The sequence below is a fragment of the Capra hircus genome, chromosome 2 (genome assembly GCF_001704415.2).
Source record: "Capra hircus breed San Clemente chromosome 2, ASM170441v1, whole genome shotgun sequence".
Classification (NCBI taxonomy): domain Eukaryota; kingdom Metazoa; phylum Chordata; class Mammalia; order Artiodactyla; family Bovidae; genus Capra; species Capra hircus.
This window is the reverse complement of record NC_030809.1, coordinates 134,588,699-134,606,033: the sequence shown is the minus strand read 5'-3', so window position 1 is coordinate 134,606,033 and position 17,335 is coordinate 134,588,699. Positions and strand designations below refer to the sequence as shown.

The window sequence follows — 17,335 nt, the reverse complement described above, 5'->3', positions numbered from 1 at the left end:
AGGTGCCGCTTGGAGGTCACCGTTAACCCTACCATAGAGCCCAGGGCTAGGCACCTCAGACCAAACAACCTGGGAGGGAGTGCAACCCCACCTATCAGAGGATAATTGAATTAAAATTTTACTGAGCACAGCCCTGCCCACAGAAAAACAGAGCAAGACCCAGTTTTCCTACTGCCAGTCCCTCCCATCAGGAAGCTTACACAAGCCTCTTAGCCTCATCCATCAGAGAGCAGACAGAAGAAGCAAGAAAAACCACAGTCCCACAGCAGCTAAAATGAAAACTGCATCACAGAAAGTTAATCAGAATGAAAAAGCAGAAGGTTATGTCCCAGATGAAGGGATAGGATAAAATCCCAGAGAAACAACTAAATAGAGTAGAGATAGGCAAATTTCCAGAAAAAGAAATAATGATAGTGAAGATGATCCAGGATCTCAGAAAAACAATGGAGAAGATGCAAAAATGTTTACCAAAGACCTAGAAGAACTAAGGAAAAAATAGAGATGAATAACATGTCAGGAATCAGTAGCAGAATGGATAAGTGACTTGGAAGACAGAATGGTGAAAGTCACTGCCACAAAACAGAATATAGAAAAAAGAATGAAACAAAAATGAAGACAGCCTAAGAGGCCTCTGGGACAACTTTATATGCACTTATATTTGCATTACCGGGGCCCTAGAAGGAGAACAGAGAGAGAAAGGACCCAGAAAAAGATTTGACAAGATGATAGCTGAAAACTTCCCTAACATGGAAAAAGAAATAATCAACTAAGTCAACCAAGAAACACAGAGTGTCCCAGGCAAGATAAACCCAAGGAGGAATACAGCCGAGACACATAGTAATCAACTGACAAAAATTAAAGACAAAGATAAAATACTAAAAGCAACAAGGGGAAAATGACAAATAACATACAAGGGAACTCCCATAAGATTATCAGCTGATTCTTTGAGAAACTACCAACCAGAAGGAATGGCATGATATATTTAAAGTGACGAAAGGGAAGAACCTACAACCAAGAATACTCTACCCAACAAGACTCTCTTTAAGATTTGATGGAGAAATCAAAAGCTTTCCCAGACAAGCAAAAGTTAAAGAGAATTCAGCACCACCAAACCAGCTTTACAACAAATGCTAAAGGAACTTCTCTAGGCAGGAAAACATAAGAGAAGGAAAAGACCTACACAAAATAAACCCCAATCAATCAAGAAAATGGTAATAGGATCATACATATGGCTAATTACCTTAAATGTAAATAGATTAAATGCCAACCAAAAGACATAGATTGGCTGGTGGATGAAAACATATGCATGTATGCACTTTGACTTACCTCATCACTCTGCTTAACCCCCAAAATTATATGTAATTATTTTATATTGCTAAGTTAATCATGTTTCCATTATGACTTACAGTTGTAATTATCTTTTATTTTTTGTCTGGCTGTTGATTGTGAAAACTGATAAACATCTCTTACTATTGTGATTATGTAACTATTATTCTCTTAATACCATTGTTTCATGATTGGTCAATTGAAAAATAATAGAATTCTATATCACTGAAACTACCATTAATAGAAAAAACTGTAATCATTTTCCAAAATCCAGATGCACACCAGAATTATCTTGGACTTTTCTGAAAAATCAAATGCCCAGGTATTGCTTTTTTAGTCTCTGAATCTCCAGATGTGTTTCTAGTGAGCAGCCATTTTTTAGACACAACTGGACTGTATGATGATCTTTTACTTTTATCCAGTTTATTTCATGTTTTCTATTTTATATTCTCCCATTTCATTTAGTCTATGTTTTCCAGTACCTCCATCTCTTCTTTTTGTTGTTGTTCTTTCTCAAGCCTTTATCAAGTGTAGTAGAAGAGCTTTTGTATACATTTTATATGCATATAAATAGTATGTATAATATACATATTTTAGAAAATGTATGAATTTTTGACTATCTAAAAAATTTCTGACATTTTGATTCCACTTATTTGAATTAATATGAATAGAATGCTAGATTTTTAATTTATACCCTCTCAAATGTTTGGTATCATTCCATGTATTTTGGCCTCTAATATTACTACTAAAAGTCTAGAAAGCTTATCATCTTAGTGATTTGGTTTTAAAAATAAATTTTAGGCTTGAAACTTCTAATCCAATTCTTCAAATATAAAGAGGTACTGTTGTAAAAGAAAAAAAAAGGAAATTAACATATGATACAGTATTATTAACTACAGATTTTGTTCAAATTTCACAGAATTTCATGCTAGTATCCATTATTTGTTTTCATACTTTATTCAAGATTCCACACTGTATTTAGTTGCATTGAGCTGCATGCAACAAATTCTGGTAAATTCTCTTTTCATTTTTATTATGTTTCAAGTATTTTCTAATTTTCCTTGTCATTGGTTCTTAGATACACTCATCATTTAAAAGTCAACATTTAATTTCCAAATACCTGGGTTATTTTAAGTATCTTTGATATTAATTTCCTATTTTGATATCAATTTCTCACTTAAATGCTTTCTTCTCTGCAATCACCCTTTGTGTTTTTTCATTTTTCTGACTTAGCCAAAGATCTTCTCTTGGTAAATGTCACATTGCACTTGAAAATATGTGGGCTATTTTCAAATATCTTTTGATATTGATGTCTAACATAATTCCACAGTGATCAGAGAACAGACTCCGTATGACTTCCATACCTTTAGACTGTGAAATTTTTGCACCTTGTTTTATGTCCCTGTCCGGTGTCTCCTAGTTTATAGTCTATGGAACTTGAATAGAATTTGTGTCCTACTGTTGTGTGAAACTTGTAGTTATGTTGAATTGGTTCATAGTGCTTTTCAGGTCTACTATATCCTACTTTCCTGTATATTCATTTTATTATTTTTTGAGAACTTGACACTGAAACTCCAACTAAAAATCTTAATTTATCTGCTTAAAAAATAAGCAGATAAGATATTGTGGAACTACATGTACCTTTGTTCTGTATTTTCCAAGTCTCCTGTAAATGTGTTATCATACTTTTATAATTTAAAAATTTAAAAAGAAAGAGGAAAAAAATTTAAAAAAAGAATCCACCTGCTAATGCAGGGGACATGGATTTGATCCCTGGTCTGGGAAGATTTCGCATGCTGTGGGGCAACTAAGCCCATGCACCACACCTAAGGCCACATGCCCTAGAGCCTGGGCTCTGCAGCAAGAAAAGCCACCACAACGAGAAGCCTGCGTACTGCGAGTAGAGAGTAGCCCCGCTTGCTGCAACTAGAGAAAGCCTACGCACAGCAGCAAAGACCCAGTGCAGCCAAAAGGAGAGAAAGAAAGGAAGGAAGGAAGAGATAAAAGAAACTGGAGAGCCTGAAAGGAAACTTTTTTAAACATGGGCAGAAGACCTGAATAGACATTTTTTCCTAAAGAAAACATACAGCTGGCCGACAGGCACATGGAAGAATGCTCAACATCGTTAATCATCAGAGAAATGCAAATCAAAACCACAATGAGATATGACCTCCTACCTGTCAGCACGGCTATCATGAAAAGGACCACAGATGACAAATGTTGGTGAGAATGTGGAAAAAGAGACCTCTTATACAGTGTACTAGCGCATATGTATGGAATTTAGAAAGACGGTAATGATAACCCTGTATGCGAGACAGCAAAAGAGACACAGATGTATAGAACAATCTTTTGGACTTTGTGGGAGAGGAAGAGGGTGGGATGATTTGGGAGAATGGCACTGAAACATGTATAATATCATATAAGAAAAGAATCGGCAGTCCAGGTTCAATGCAGGATACAGGATGCTTGGGGCCGGTGCACTGGGATGACCCAGAGGGAGGGTATGTGGAGGGAGGCGGGAGGGGGGTTCAGGATGGGGAACACGTGTACACCCATGGCGGATTCATGTTGATGTATGGCAAAACCAATACAATATTGTAATTAGCCTCCAGTTAAAATAAATAAATTTAAATTTAAAAATTAAAAAAAAGAAACCTCTTATACTATTGGTGGAATGTAAATTGATATAGCCACTGTGGAAAGCATTATGGAGGTTCCTCAAAAGACTAAAATTAGACTTACCGTATGATCAATTCCACTGCTAGGTATATATCTGAAGAAAATGAAAACACTAATTCAAAAAGATACATGCACTTCAATGTTCATAGCAACATTATTTGTAATAGGCAAGATGTAGAACCAACCTAAGTGTCCATGAACAGATAAAGAAGATGTGATATATGTGTGTGTGTGTGTGTATAGTGTATATGTGTGTGTGTGTGTGTGTGTGTGTGTGTGTGTGTATGGAATATTACTCATAAAAAAGAATGTTAGAATGCCATTTGCAGTAAGATAGATAGACCTGGTAGGTATTATGCTTAGTGAAATAAAGTCAAAGACAAAATTATATGTTACCACTTGTATGTGGAGTCTAAAAAATAAAACAAACAAATAAATATAATAAAATAGAAGCAGACACACAGATATAGAGAACAAACTAGTGGTTACCAGGGTGAGGAGAGGAAGGGGAAGCAAGATAGGAGCAGAGACTTACAAGGTACAAACTACTATGTATAAAATAAATAAGCTGCAGGGATATATTGTACAGCACAGGGAATATAGCCAATATTTTATAATAACTTGAAATGAATTATAATCTGTAAAATTTTGAATCTGCATATGATATACCTGAAACTAAATTAATATTAGAAATCAACAATATCCCACTTATACAATGTACTGGCATACTTGAAAAAAAATAAAATAACTGCTCAGCTAAATCTACCATGAACAATCATGATGTTTAATTTTTTGCACTGAAAATTATTATTAAAGTAATGCATGATATGATTTTATTGCATTGCAGAAAATTAAACTAAAAATGAAATTTTTCATTAAAGTATTATGTGATATAATTTCATTATATTATAGAGTATTATATTGATTTACCAAAATTTGTAATTTGCCTTCTTTGGATTTGTAGTCCAAAAGTCTGTGATCTATATTGTGGGCTCAATATGTTAAATTAAAAAATCAAAGTCATTACCTAAATTTTCCACTTCACATTTGTTGAACATAAAATAGCCATGTATCAAAAATCATGTTTCACTTACAGCTAAAGCATCACAACACATTTTAAATGTAATTGCTTTTTGCAGTAATTGTAACCAAACAGCATCTTTTATACATGAAGACCTGTACTTGACTGATTTCCCTGGAACTTAATGCTTTGAATAATGGGGAATTTGGGCAGCAAACAGCTGCATATAGGAGGATGGTTCATGGGAGAAAAGGCCACAGGGAAGCAAGAGGCTGTGTGCTCATGGAAGCCAGAAGCTCAGAGGCCCTGGAGAGGTGCAGGCAAGAGTGTGGGCATTTGGCCAGATTTTAATCCTGCTTCTGCTGCTGACTGCCTGTGAGACTTTAGCAAGTGTCTTAACCTCTGTGAGCCTCAAGAATGATCCGTGTAACGTGTCTAATAATACCTGTTTCACAGGTAGACTTGAATCTGATAGATTAGTAGGCAATACATTATAAATTCTCAGTAAAGGTATTTTACTCTCACCTGTAGAGAACAGGGAGGCTGGGGAGGACAAAAGAAGGTCACAGTCTTTCCTGTGAGAAAACCCTGAGAAATAAGCCTTGAAGTGCAGAGAGGGTTCAGATTTGATGCCATAGATGTTGGTAAGTTTTCTTTGCTGAATGAAAAAGTACTCAGGAGCTTAAAAAAAGCAGACTTTGTGCAACCTAAATCCAAAATCTTGAGTTAAGGGGATCTCTGATTATGATATGGGATCCTGGAACAGAAAGTGTATTAAGGGAAAAACTGAGGAAAGTATGAAGTGAAGTGAAAGTCGCTCGGTCATGTCCGACTCTGCAGCCCTATGGGCTACACAGTCCATGGAATTCTCCAGGCCAGAGTACTGGGTGGGTAGCTGTTCCCTTCTCCAGGGGATCTTCCCAACCCAGGGATCGAACCCAGGTCTCCCACATTGCAGACAGATTCTTTACCATCTGAGCCACAAGGGAAGCCCAGGAATGCTGGAGTGGGTAGCCTATCCCTTCTGCAGCAGATCTTCCCATACCAGAAATCGAACCAGGGTCTCATGCATTGCAGGTGGGTTCTTTACCAACTGAGCTATCAGGGAAGCCCTGAGGAAATTATAGCCTTTAGTTAATAATGTATCAATGTTGGTCCATTAATTATTAGTAATGTACCCTATCAATTAAGATCTTAATTAAGATCTCAATGAGAGAAACTGGGTGTGAGTTATACGGGAACTCTTTGTACTATCTGCCCAACTGTTCTATAAATCTCTAACTGTTTGACAAAGTAGAGCCTATGGACTTCCCTGGCAATACAGTCCAGTGGTTAGGACTCCATGCTTCCACTGCAGGCAAAACAAGTTGGATCTCTAGCTGGGGAACTAAGATCCTGCGTGCAAATGGCCAAAAAATTTGTAAGTATATTAAAAATAAAAAGTAAAGTCTATCAAAAAAATAATTTTTGTTTGTTTAACGTGAAAGCTGGACCAGATTTAGATAGAGTGGAAGGCAGATGACAGCACTGAGCAGAGGCAGCAGTGCAGTCAAGGGCACGTGGGGAGAGGCCAGTCTCATGCAGAGGACAGACTGGCATGGGGGCTGCAGGACCCGCTCCTTGTCTCTTCTGGGTCGGGCTGGGCTGTCAGTACATATGGAAAGTGGCTCTGAATCTGGTCCCAGCTGAGAGGCAGTGCTAGGCAGCAGGGAGGTTCAGTTCAGTTCAGTCACTCAGTCGAGTCCGACTCTGCGACCCCATGAATTGCACACCAGGCCTCCCTGTCCATCACCAACTCCTGGAGTTCACTCAAACTCATGTCCATTGAGTCGGTGATGCCATCCAGCCATCTCATCCTCTGTCATCCCCTTTTCCTCCTGCCCCCAATCCTTCCCAGCATCAGGGTCTTTTCCAATGAGTCAACTCTTTGCATGAGGTGGCCAAAGTACTGGAGTTTCAGCTTCAGCATCAGTCCTTCCAAAGAACACCCAGGACTGATCTCCTTTAGGATGGAATGGTTGGATCTCCTTACAGTCCAAGGGACTCTCAAGAGTTTCTCCAACACCACAGTTCAAAAGCATCAATTCTTTGGCGCTCAGCCTTCTTCACAGTCCAACTCTCACATCCATACATGACCACAGGAAAAACCATAGCCTTGACTAGACAGACCTTTGTTGGCAAAGTAATGTCTCTGCTTTTCAATATGCTATCTAGGTGGGTCATAACTTTCCTTGTCAGGGAATGTTTAATAGGAGGATTCCTACGTGCTGTTTCTCATAAATTCTCTGTTCCTTATCAGTTCCTATTCCGAGAATGAGTAGAGCTGCATGCAGCTTTCAGGTCTGAGACCATGAGAAACGGTATCTGCTTGGATTCCTTTCAGTAACTCCCTTCTGTGACTCTTTTCAGTGTTAGCGACCTTGTATGTATTAGACTATCCATATTGTGGCTATTGATAAATTTTCATCCTGTGTAATAGTTGAGTAATCATCTTACTAAAGATATATAAGCCTGCATTTCTGCTAATAAAATACCTTTGCTGCATCGGAGCGTGGGTCCCCATGTCTTTCTCTCTCTCTCTCTCTCTCTCCCCCTCCTTCCGGCTCTCTCTTTCACTTTCGACTCTGGACCACCAGGTTCTGGTCCATTAAAGGACCCAAACACCAAGGAGTAAGCGTCTTTCAATTTCATGGCTGCAGTCACCATCTGCAGTGATTTTGGAGCCCAAAAAATAAAGTCTGACACTTTCCACTGTTTCCCCATCTATTTCCCTTGAAGTGATGGAACCAGGTGCCATGATCTTCATTTTCTGAATGTTGAGCTTTAAGCCAACTTTTTCACTCTCCTCTTTCACTTTCATCAAGAGGCTTTTTAGTTCTTCTTCACTTTCTGCCATAAGGGTGGTGTCATCTGCATATCTGAGGTTATTGATATTTCTCCTGGCAATCTTGATTCCAGCTTGTGTTTCTTCCAGTCCAGCGTTTCTCATGATGTACTCTCCATATAAGTTAAATAAGCAGGGTGACAATATACAGCCTTAACGTCCTCCTTTTCCTATTTGGAACCAGTCTGTTGTTCCATGTCCATTTCTAACTGTTGCTTCCTGACCTGCACATAGGTTTCTCAAGAGGCAGGTCAGGTGGTCTGGTATTCCCATCTCTTTCAGAATTTTCCACAGTTTATTGTGATCCACACAGTCAAAGGCTTTGGCCTAGTCAATAAAGCAGAAATAGAAGTTTTTCTGGAACTCTCTTGCTTTTTCCATGATCCAGCAGATGTTGGCAATTTGATCTCTGGTTCCTCTGCCTTTTCTAAAACCAACTTGAACATCTGGAAGTTCACCGTTCACATATTGCTGAAGCCTGGCTTGGAGAATTTTGAGCATTACTTTACTAGCGTGTGAGATGAGTGCAATTGTGCAGTAGTTTGAGCATTCTTTGGCATTGCCTTTCTTTGGGTACCTTATATAAACGGGATCATATATGTGTCCTTTTGTGTCTGGCTGATTTCACTTAACAGAGTATTTTCCAGGTTCATCCATGTTGCAGTATTATCAGAATATCATTCCTTTTTATGGCTGAATAATATTTCATTATATGTAAATACCACTTTTTGTTTTTATCCATTTATTTGTTGATGGACGTTTGGGTTGTTTCCGCCTTTCGACTATTATGAATAATGCTGCCATGAACATTGGTATACTAGAATCTGAGTCCCTGATTTTCATTCTTTTGGGTACATACCTAGAGGTGGGATTGCTAGATCATATGGTAATTCTATTTTTTGCTTTTTTGAGGACCTGCTGAACTCATTTCTACAGCAACTGCCCTGTATCTTTTTTGAAGAAATGTCTACCCAAGATATTTGCCCATTTTTCCAAGATCAGACAAGATCAGGCACATTCAGAGTGGTATGGCCGTTTTTAATGCCCATTTTTAAAGCAGTTTGTTGTTTCTGTTTTGGTTCTTGAATTGTAGGAGTCCTTCTATGTATTTATGGATATTATTCCCTTATCAGATGGATGATTTGCAAACATTTTCTCCCATTCAATAGGCTGCCTTTTCACTTTCTTAAAAGTATCCTATATTGTACAGAACTTCAAAATTTTGACATTGTCCAGTTTATCTATTTTTTGTTGTTGTTCCCTGTGCTTTTGGTGTCATATACAAGAAATAGTGTCCACATCCAATGTCATAAAACCTTTCCTCTGTTTTCTTCAGAGTCTTACAGTTTTAGCTCTTATGTTTAGGTCTTTGATTCATTTTGAGTTAATTTTTGTATGTGGTGTTAGATAAAGATCTAACTTCATTATTTTGCATGTGTGTATCCAGTTTCCCAAAACAATTTATTGAAAAGATTGTCTTTTTCCTCACCGACTTATCTTGGCACCTTTGTCGAAAATCAATTGACCATTTAGGTGATGGTTTATTTCTGAGATCTCTATTCTATTCTGTTAGACCAATAGAATATATGTCTGTCCTTATGCCAGTACCACACTGTTTGATCACTGTGTCTTTGTAGTACGTTTTGAAATCAAGTATTGTGAGCCCTCTGGCTTAATTTTTTTTCAAGATATTTTTGGTTATTCAGGGTCCCTTGAGATTCCATATGAATTTTGGAATGAGTTTTTCTACTTCTGTAAAAATACCATTAGGATTTTATAGAGATTGCATTGAATCTGTGGATTGCTTTGAGTAGTACTGTCATCTTAACAGTATTAAATCTCTCAATCCATAAATATGGAATGTCTTTCCATTTATTTAGGTTTTCTTTTCATGGTTTTCAGCAATGTTACAATTTTCATTGTACAAATCTTCAACCTTCTTGGTTAAAATTAGTCCTAAGTATTTTATTATTTTCAATGCTACTGTAGTGGAATTTGAAATTTTTTTTTCTTTTCAAATTGTTCACTGCAAGTATATAAAAATAAAACTGACTTTTGTGTGTTGACTTATATCCTGCAACTTTGTTGAATTTATGTATTAGCTCTAAAATCTGATGTGGATCTTTAGAGCTTTCTATATTTAAGATTGTATCATCTATGAACATAAATAATTTTACTTTGTCATTTCCAATTTGGATGATTTTTATTTCTTTTTTCTTGCCTAGTTGGGCACAACTTCCAACACTGTGTTGAATATAAGCAGTGAAAGCAGGCAGCCTTGTCTTGCTCCTGATCTTAAGGAAAAGCCTTCAGTTTCTCACTGTTAAGCATGATGTTAGCTATGGATTTTTCACATAGGGTCTTTATCATGTTGGGGACCTTCTCTTTCCATCCTGCTTTGAATAGGATCATGAAATAGTGTTGAACTTAGTCAGTGCTCTCTCGTCGATTGAGATGACCATGTCGGGGTTTTTCCCCTTTCATTCTATTACTGTCTTATATTATATTGAATTATTTTAATATGTTAAACCATTCTTGAATTTCCAGAAATAAATCCCAATTGGTCAAATATGTAATTCTTTTAATATATAATCCTTTTTCAGAAGAGTTTGAGAAAGATTAATACTAATTGTTGTTTAAATGTTTGGTAGAATTCACTAGTGTAACTGTCAAATCTTGAGCTTTTCTTTGTTGGGAAGTTTGTGATTCAATTTCCCTGCTAATTATAGATGTATTCAGATTTTCTATTTCTTCTTGAGTCAATTTTAGTAATGTGTTTTTCTAAGAATTTACTCATATAACCTAGTTTATCTAATTTGTCAGTTGATAGTATTATCTTATAATTCTTTTTATTTTTTTAAATTGATAGTAATATCCCCACTTGGCTAACAGAATTTTGACAAAAGTGCAGAGGCAATTCAGTAGAGGAAAGTTTTGGTGTTTTCTTTTTTTTTTTTTTTTTTTTTTTTTCAGAAATAGTGCTGGAACAATTGGACATCCATAGGCAATAAAAATGAAATTTCACCTAAATCTCACATTTTATACAAAAAAAAATAAAATGAATCATAGGTTCAAGTGTGAAAGGTAAAATTATAAAGGTTTTAGAAGAAAACATAAGTGAAAATCTTTTGGAACTAAGATTTGGTGAAGTTCTTAGATGTGATTCCAAGAGCATCACTCATAAAAGGAAAAATTGATAAATTGAACTTGGTCAAAATTTAAAACTTTTGCTCTGTAAAAATCTTTGTTAAGAGGGTGAAAAGATAAGCAACAGACTGAGTGAGAGAATATACTTGCAAACTATATGTCTGAAAAGGACTCATACCTAGAATATATACAGAACTTTCAAATCTCAACATAAAATAACAAACAATAAAATAGAAAATGTGCAGAGACATGAAGAAGTCCTTCATTGGAAAAGATGTGTGAATGGCAAATAGGCACATGAAAAGATGTTCAGCACCACCTTCCTTTTGGGAAATGCAAATAAAGATCAAGAGGCAATATTCTTAGATGGATAGATAGCACCACCAACTCAATGGATATGAATGTGAGCAAACTCCAGGAGATAGTGGAGGACAGAGGAGCCTGGATTGCTACAGTCCATGTGGTCGCAGAGTATGACACAACTTAGCGACGGAACACCAACAAGCAATATTATTATACACCTATCTGAATGTCTACAGTATAAAATACCAAATGCTGGTAAGGATGCTGAGAAATTGGATCTTTCATCCATTGTAGTGGGAATGTAAAATGATACAATCACTCTGGAAAATAGTTCAACAATTTCTTTAAAAAAAAAAATCAACTGTTCTATTGATCTCAGCAATGTAGCAGCAAGTGGTGGTGTGCAACAAGATCTTAATTCCCTGCCCAGGAGTTGAACCTGGGTAGCCTGGATGAGAACCAGGAATCCTAGCCATCAGACCAACAAGGTTAGAAGGTAGAAGCTATTTTCCCCTGGATCTTTGCCCCCAGTGAAAAATGCATTTATCGCGGAGGCAGAAGCTGTAAATGCAGGTACAAAGTTTATTATTAGAGACATAGCACAAGTGGGAGAGCTTTTTAGTTAAGACAGAAGCAATGTAGGGATGCACACCCAGAGAGGAAGGGTGTGGACATCTCCACTTATGAGGAGAGCAGTAGAGAGGTGGTTAAGTTATTTATATGGGGCAGTTCTTCCAAGTTGTTGTCTTCCTTCAGGCCAATTATCTGGATTCTTTTTCCACACCTGACCTACCCTAGGACCCTGCCCTGGGGTATGCATACACCCCTCAGACAAGATAGATCTTGAAATGAAGGCTTCTGGGAGGAACACAATTCATTATGGCCTGGCATTATCTCTTAACTTTTGACCCACATAATCTGATAGCTCAGTTGGTAAAGAATCCACCTGCAATGCGGGAGACCTGGGTTCAATCCCTGGGTTGGGAAGATCCCCTGGAGAAGAGAAAGGCTACCCACTCCAGTATTCTGGCCTGGAGAACAGTCCATGGAGTTGCAAAGAGTCAGACACAACTGAGCGACTTTCACTTTTGACCTACTAGGAGCCTTTCTGTGCACGTGTAGTCTCTCCCTTGTCCCAAGAGAAAGGGGTGTGGAGATCCCTTAATCCTTTACTCAAATAGGGTTTCTCCCCTCTTTGTCCTTGCCATGACTGTTACACTAAAGTGTTTACAAGAGACCAGCACTGGCTATTTACCCTGTTTCTGTTGTTACTTCCATTTCGGAGGGCAAATAGGAAGCTGATTGTCAATGCCTTAATTGGAGCTCACCTATCTCTTATCTCAAGAAATGCTGACAGTTAGTTAGTATCCAGCTTGAAGCCCACTTTTATCCCTCATGAAATGTGAACAGGAGACCAGTTGTAACATCTAACCTGGAGCTCATCTATTTCCTACATTAGTATGACTCAGCAATTGTACTCCTGGGTAATCACATTTATCTCAGAAAAAGGAAAACTTATGTCCACCCCAAAACCTTTACATGAGAGTTCCCAGTAGCTTTATTTGTAAGAGCCTAAAATTGAAATGTATGGATGTGAAAGTTGGACTATACAGAAAGCTGAGTGCCGAAGAATTGATGCTTTTGAACTGTGGTGTTGGAGAAGCCTCTTGAGAGTCCCTTGGACTGCAAGGACATCCAACCAGTCCATCCTAAAAGAGATCAGTCCTGGGTGTTCACTGGAGGAAATGATGCTGAAGATGCAGCTCCAATACTTTGGCCACCTGATGCGAAGAACTGACTCATTTGAAAAAACTCTGATGCTGGGAAAGATTGAAGGCAGGAGGAGAAGGGGATGACAGAGGATGAGATGGTTGGATGGCATCACCGACTCAATGGACATGAGTTTGAGTAAACTTCAGGAATTGGTGATGGACAGGGAGGCCTGGAGTGCTGCAGTCCATGGGATCGCAAAGAGTCCTGAGCAACTGAACTGAACTGAACCTGAAAATTGAAAACTACCTAGATGTCTTTCAATGGGTGAATGTTTAAACAAATTTTACATCTATTGCATGGAGTACTAGTAAGCAATAAAAAGGAATGAAGTAAAAATAGAAGCAACCACTTGGATGAATCCCAAGGACATTTGCCTGAGTGGAAAAAGTCAACCTCCCAAGCTTATATAATGGTTGCTGTGGTTGTTACACAAATCTACACAGCTATCAAATGACATAGAACAATTTACAGGCCATATACCAAGGGCAGTTTCCTGGAGTCATATGAAATATAATCATTGGGGGAAACTGGGTGAAGAGGAGACAGGATCACTCTGCACTAGAGTCTCAACACCCTATACTTTACATTTATTTCAAAATACAAAGATTTTTTCATGTTGTAGAGAAGGTATGACAGACAACCTTGGATGGACTATAGTCTGTTTAAGATATATATTGTAGTTTAAAAAAAATAGTCCTCATCTTATTTAGAAATATATATTATAGTGTTTACAGATGAAACTATGTCTTGTCTTGGATCAAGTGAGGAAGCTATGCAGATGATGAAACGAAACTGCCTACATGTTGAGAATTATCAAAACTGGGTGATGGGTGTACAAGGTTCCTTATACTATCATGTCTCGCTTTGTACACATTTGAAAGTTTCCATACTAAAACAGTTTTCAAATGCAAATGAAATACAAGTTATGAGAGTTCCTTGGGATTCCTGACTGTGTATGTCAGTAAAAGGCTGCTGCTCCCAAGATGGGCTCAGACCATTTGGTCTTTAGGCACAGACATGGGTTTGCTCAGGTCAGTTCAGGACCCTATCATTAACATAACATAAGACACCTTTGTCACATATAGGACATTCCCAGGGTTGCAGGAGCTCTGTGCCAGGAACAGGTTGAACATCAAGCATCTATTTCTTATTATAAATCACAGTATTACAGATTCCAGCCACACACGATAACACAAAAATCATTTCCAAGTGTGTTAAAAACTTAAATGTCTAAGTGAAAGTGAAGTCACTCAGTCGTGTCTGGCTCTTTGCGACTCCATGGACTGGAGCCTACCAGGCTCCTCCGTCCATGGAATTTTCCAGGCAAGAGTCCTGGAGTAGGTTGCCATTTCCTTCTCCAGGGGATCTTCCCGACCCAGGGATCGAACCCAGGTCTCCCGCATTGTAGGCAGACACTTTACCATCTGAGCCACCTGGGAAGCCTAAATGTCTAAAGAAAAATATAAAACATGAAAGGAGAATATCTTTATAACCTTGAGGTAGAAAAGAAGTTCCTACACACAAAAAAAATAAACCAGGATTTCCCTGATGGTCCAGTAGATAAGAGCCCACCTACCAATGCAGGTGACACAAGTTCGACCCCTGGTCCAGGAAGATTCCACATGCCGTGGGGCAACTAAGCCCATGGGCCCTGGGCCCTGGAGCCTGAGCGCCATAAGTGCTGAGCCCATGTCATGTAGCTACTGAAGCTTGTGTGCCCTAGAGCCTGTGCTCTGCAACAAGAGGGGCCACCGCAGTGAGGAGCATGCACACCGCAGCTGCAGAGAAGCCCTCATACGGCAACGAAGACCCAGAGCCGCCGGAGACAGATAAGCAATTGTGTTTCCATACACTAGGGATAAAAAAATTCTGAAAAATATAAACTATACATGATAATGTTGGTAAATTGGTCTATATTAAAATTGAGAACTCCTTGGGAATTCCCTGGAAGTCCAGTGGTGAGGACTCTGAACTTTCACTGCAGAGGGCCTAGGTTGGATCCCTGATTGGGGAACTAAGATCCCACAAGCCATATGGCATGGCTAAAAAATAAGTAAATAAATTAAATTAAGAACTTCTGTTCATGAAAAATACCTTAAAGAGATAAGACATTACAAACAGGGAAATGATACTTGTAGCCCAGATGAGTGACAAAGATTTAGAATCCAGAATAGAGGGAGGAAAGTATATATATATAAAACTAGACTCACATAGAAATATATTTTTTACATTAATGATTATATTAAAGATAAAACAACTCAACAGACAGACACTTCACATTAAAGGAAATACAAATAATCCATGAACATAGATGTTCAACTCATGAGTAAGCAGAGAATTTTAAATTAAAATTTAAGATCTTAAAATTACTAAATTTTAAGAATTTTAAATTAAAAATTTTTAATTAAAATTTTAAATAAAAATTAAGATCTCATCTCATACCTATCAGCCTGTCAAAAATGAAAATGTCTGACAATGCCCACCCCAAGAGTTGGGAGGATGTAGAGTGGTGAGAACATTCATACACACTGTCTGAAGTCTAAATTGGTAGGATAGTTTAGGGAAGAGTGTGGTATGCCCAGGACCTAGGGATGTCACCCCTGGCTGTCTATACCCAGGAGCATGACTTCACACCACAGGTAATGATTTCATCCAAGGGGGGTGAAAATCTTAGCTATTACAATAGTTTGTGATCCTCCAAAGAGCCACAGAACTTTAAAATATACAGTATATTTGCGGTATTAAGTTTTGATTGGGGTGAATAGGAAAACAGTGTGTAAGAGGCTTTTTGGATGGAGACAGTCCCTTGAAAAAGAGTTGGGAAACACTGGGAGAAAGTCTGGGATGTGTGCCCTGGAGGCATGTGGGTCTGCATCACCATCCTTTGTACCAGCGACAGACTGGGAAACACTGGCTGTTCTGCAGCAGTGCAGCCTGCCTGCAAAACTGAAGATACTCACAAAATGCAAGACTGTGCATCAGGGAGGCTGAATCAATCACAGCTACATGAGCTGCTGGGGAAAAAAGCCAATCAGAGAAGAAAAGCTACTGGATGGTTCCTTTAATATGAGGTCAAACCATGCAAAAGTCAACAGAAATACATGCTAAAACAAAGGCAGCCTGGGTATAATTTATAGAAAGCTTGAAATACTGGATAACTCTAAAGGAGAGAGTGGGGAGTGGGATTGAAGTGGGATATACAGGAGTTTGAGATTCACCCGGTGGCTCAGATGGTAAAGCGTCTGCCTACAATGCGGGAGGCCTGGGTTCAGTCCCTGGGTTGGGAAGATCTCCTGGAGAAGGAAATGGCGACCCACTCCAGTATTCTTGCCTGGAAAATCCCATGGACGGAGGAACCTGGTAGGCTACAATCCATGGGGTCACAAAGAGTCGGACACGACTGAGCGACATTTACTTTTACTTTATACAGGAGTTTGAATTCTAAGAGTCTGTATTGTCTTAAACAGGATGATAAATATCAGGATAATAAAAATGTATTTAATTAATTTTCAAACAATATTTGCATCTATATACTGTATATTTCTTTGGAGATACATATATTTAATAGTAACATTTTTAAGGGCTTTATACCATGTATAAAGTATGGTAAGGTATACCATCTATATCTGATACATTGGTATGTGATTTTGAATCTGATTCAACTGGAGGGGTCTTGGGTGCCACTGGACTTAATTGTGTGTCCTTGTTTATGGAACTGGTGGGGACTGAATGGTAGGTGATGTATAGTGATGGTATGAAGTCAACCAGTGCACTCTTTCAACCAGATTATGTTTTTGCAGCAAGAATGGTTTGAGAATCTGGTTCCCTGAGCCCCTCTCTCCTCTCAAAGAAGGACTGTTTATCCCTGAAAGACTTGTCTCCTTCTCCGTGTGTCCCCTCCGTCAGTCCTCTTTGGCAGCTTCTCTCTCTCCTTCCAGCCCTCCCTGATGGAGCTCTGGACACGGCCCTCCGTGGAGATGAGGCGGGCAGTGAGGAGGACCTGTATGAGGATGTGCACAGCTCCAGCCACCACTACAGCCACACTGGAGGGGGCGGCGAGCAGTTGGCCATCAATGAGGTACAGTCGGGGCTGCGTGGGTGCACAGGGCTGGGACGCATGGCCCGGCCAGGAGAGCAACTTCAGCACGTCCATGCAGGCCCGGACAGCCACAGACTGCGTTCCAAGCAGATGACAGTGGCAC

The 17,335-nt window shown here is 38.7% G+C and overlaps 1 protein-coding gene across 2 annotated transcripts in view; it reads left to right on the top strand.

Moving 5' to 3' along the window:
* Positions 1 to 17,335, top strand: part of ARHGEF4 (Rho guanine nucleotide exchange factor 4) — a 372,629-nt gene that overhangs the window by 335,348 nt on the left and 19,946 nt on the right. For both annotated transcript variants that reach the window (XM_018065955.1, XM_018065949.1), the window contains one exon: positions 17,072 to 17,211. In XM_018065955.1, the coding sequence (XP_017921444.1) occupies positions 17,072 to 17,211 (140 nt within the window). The remainder of the gene's footprint in view (positions 1 to 17,071; positions 17,212 to 17,335) is intronic.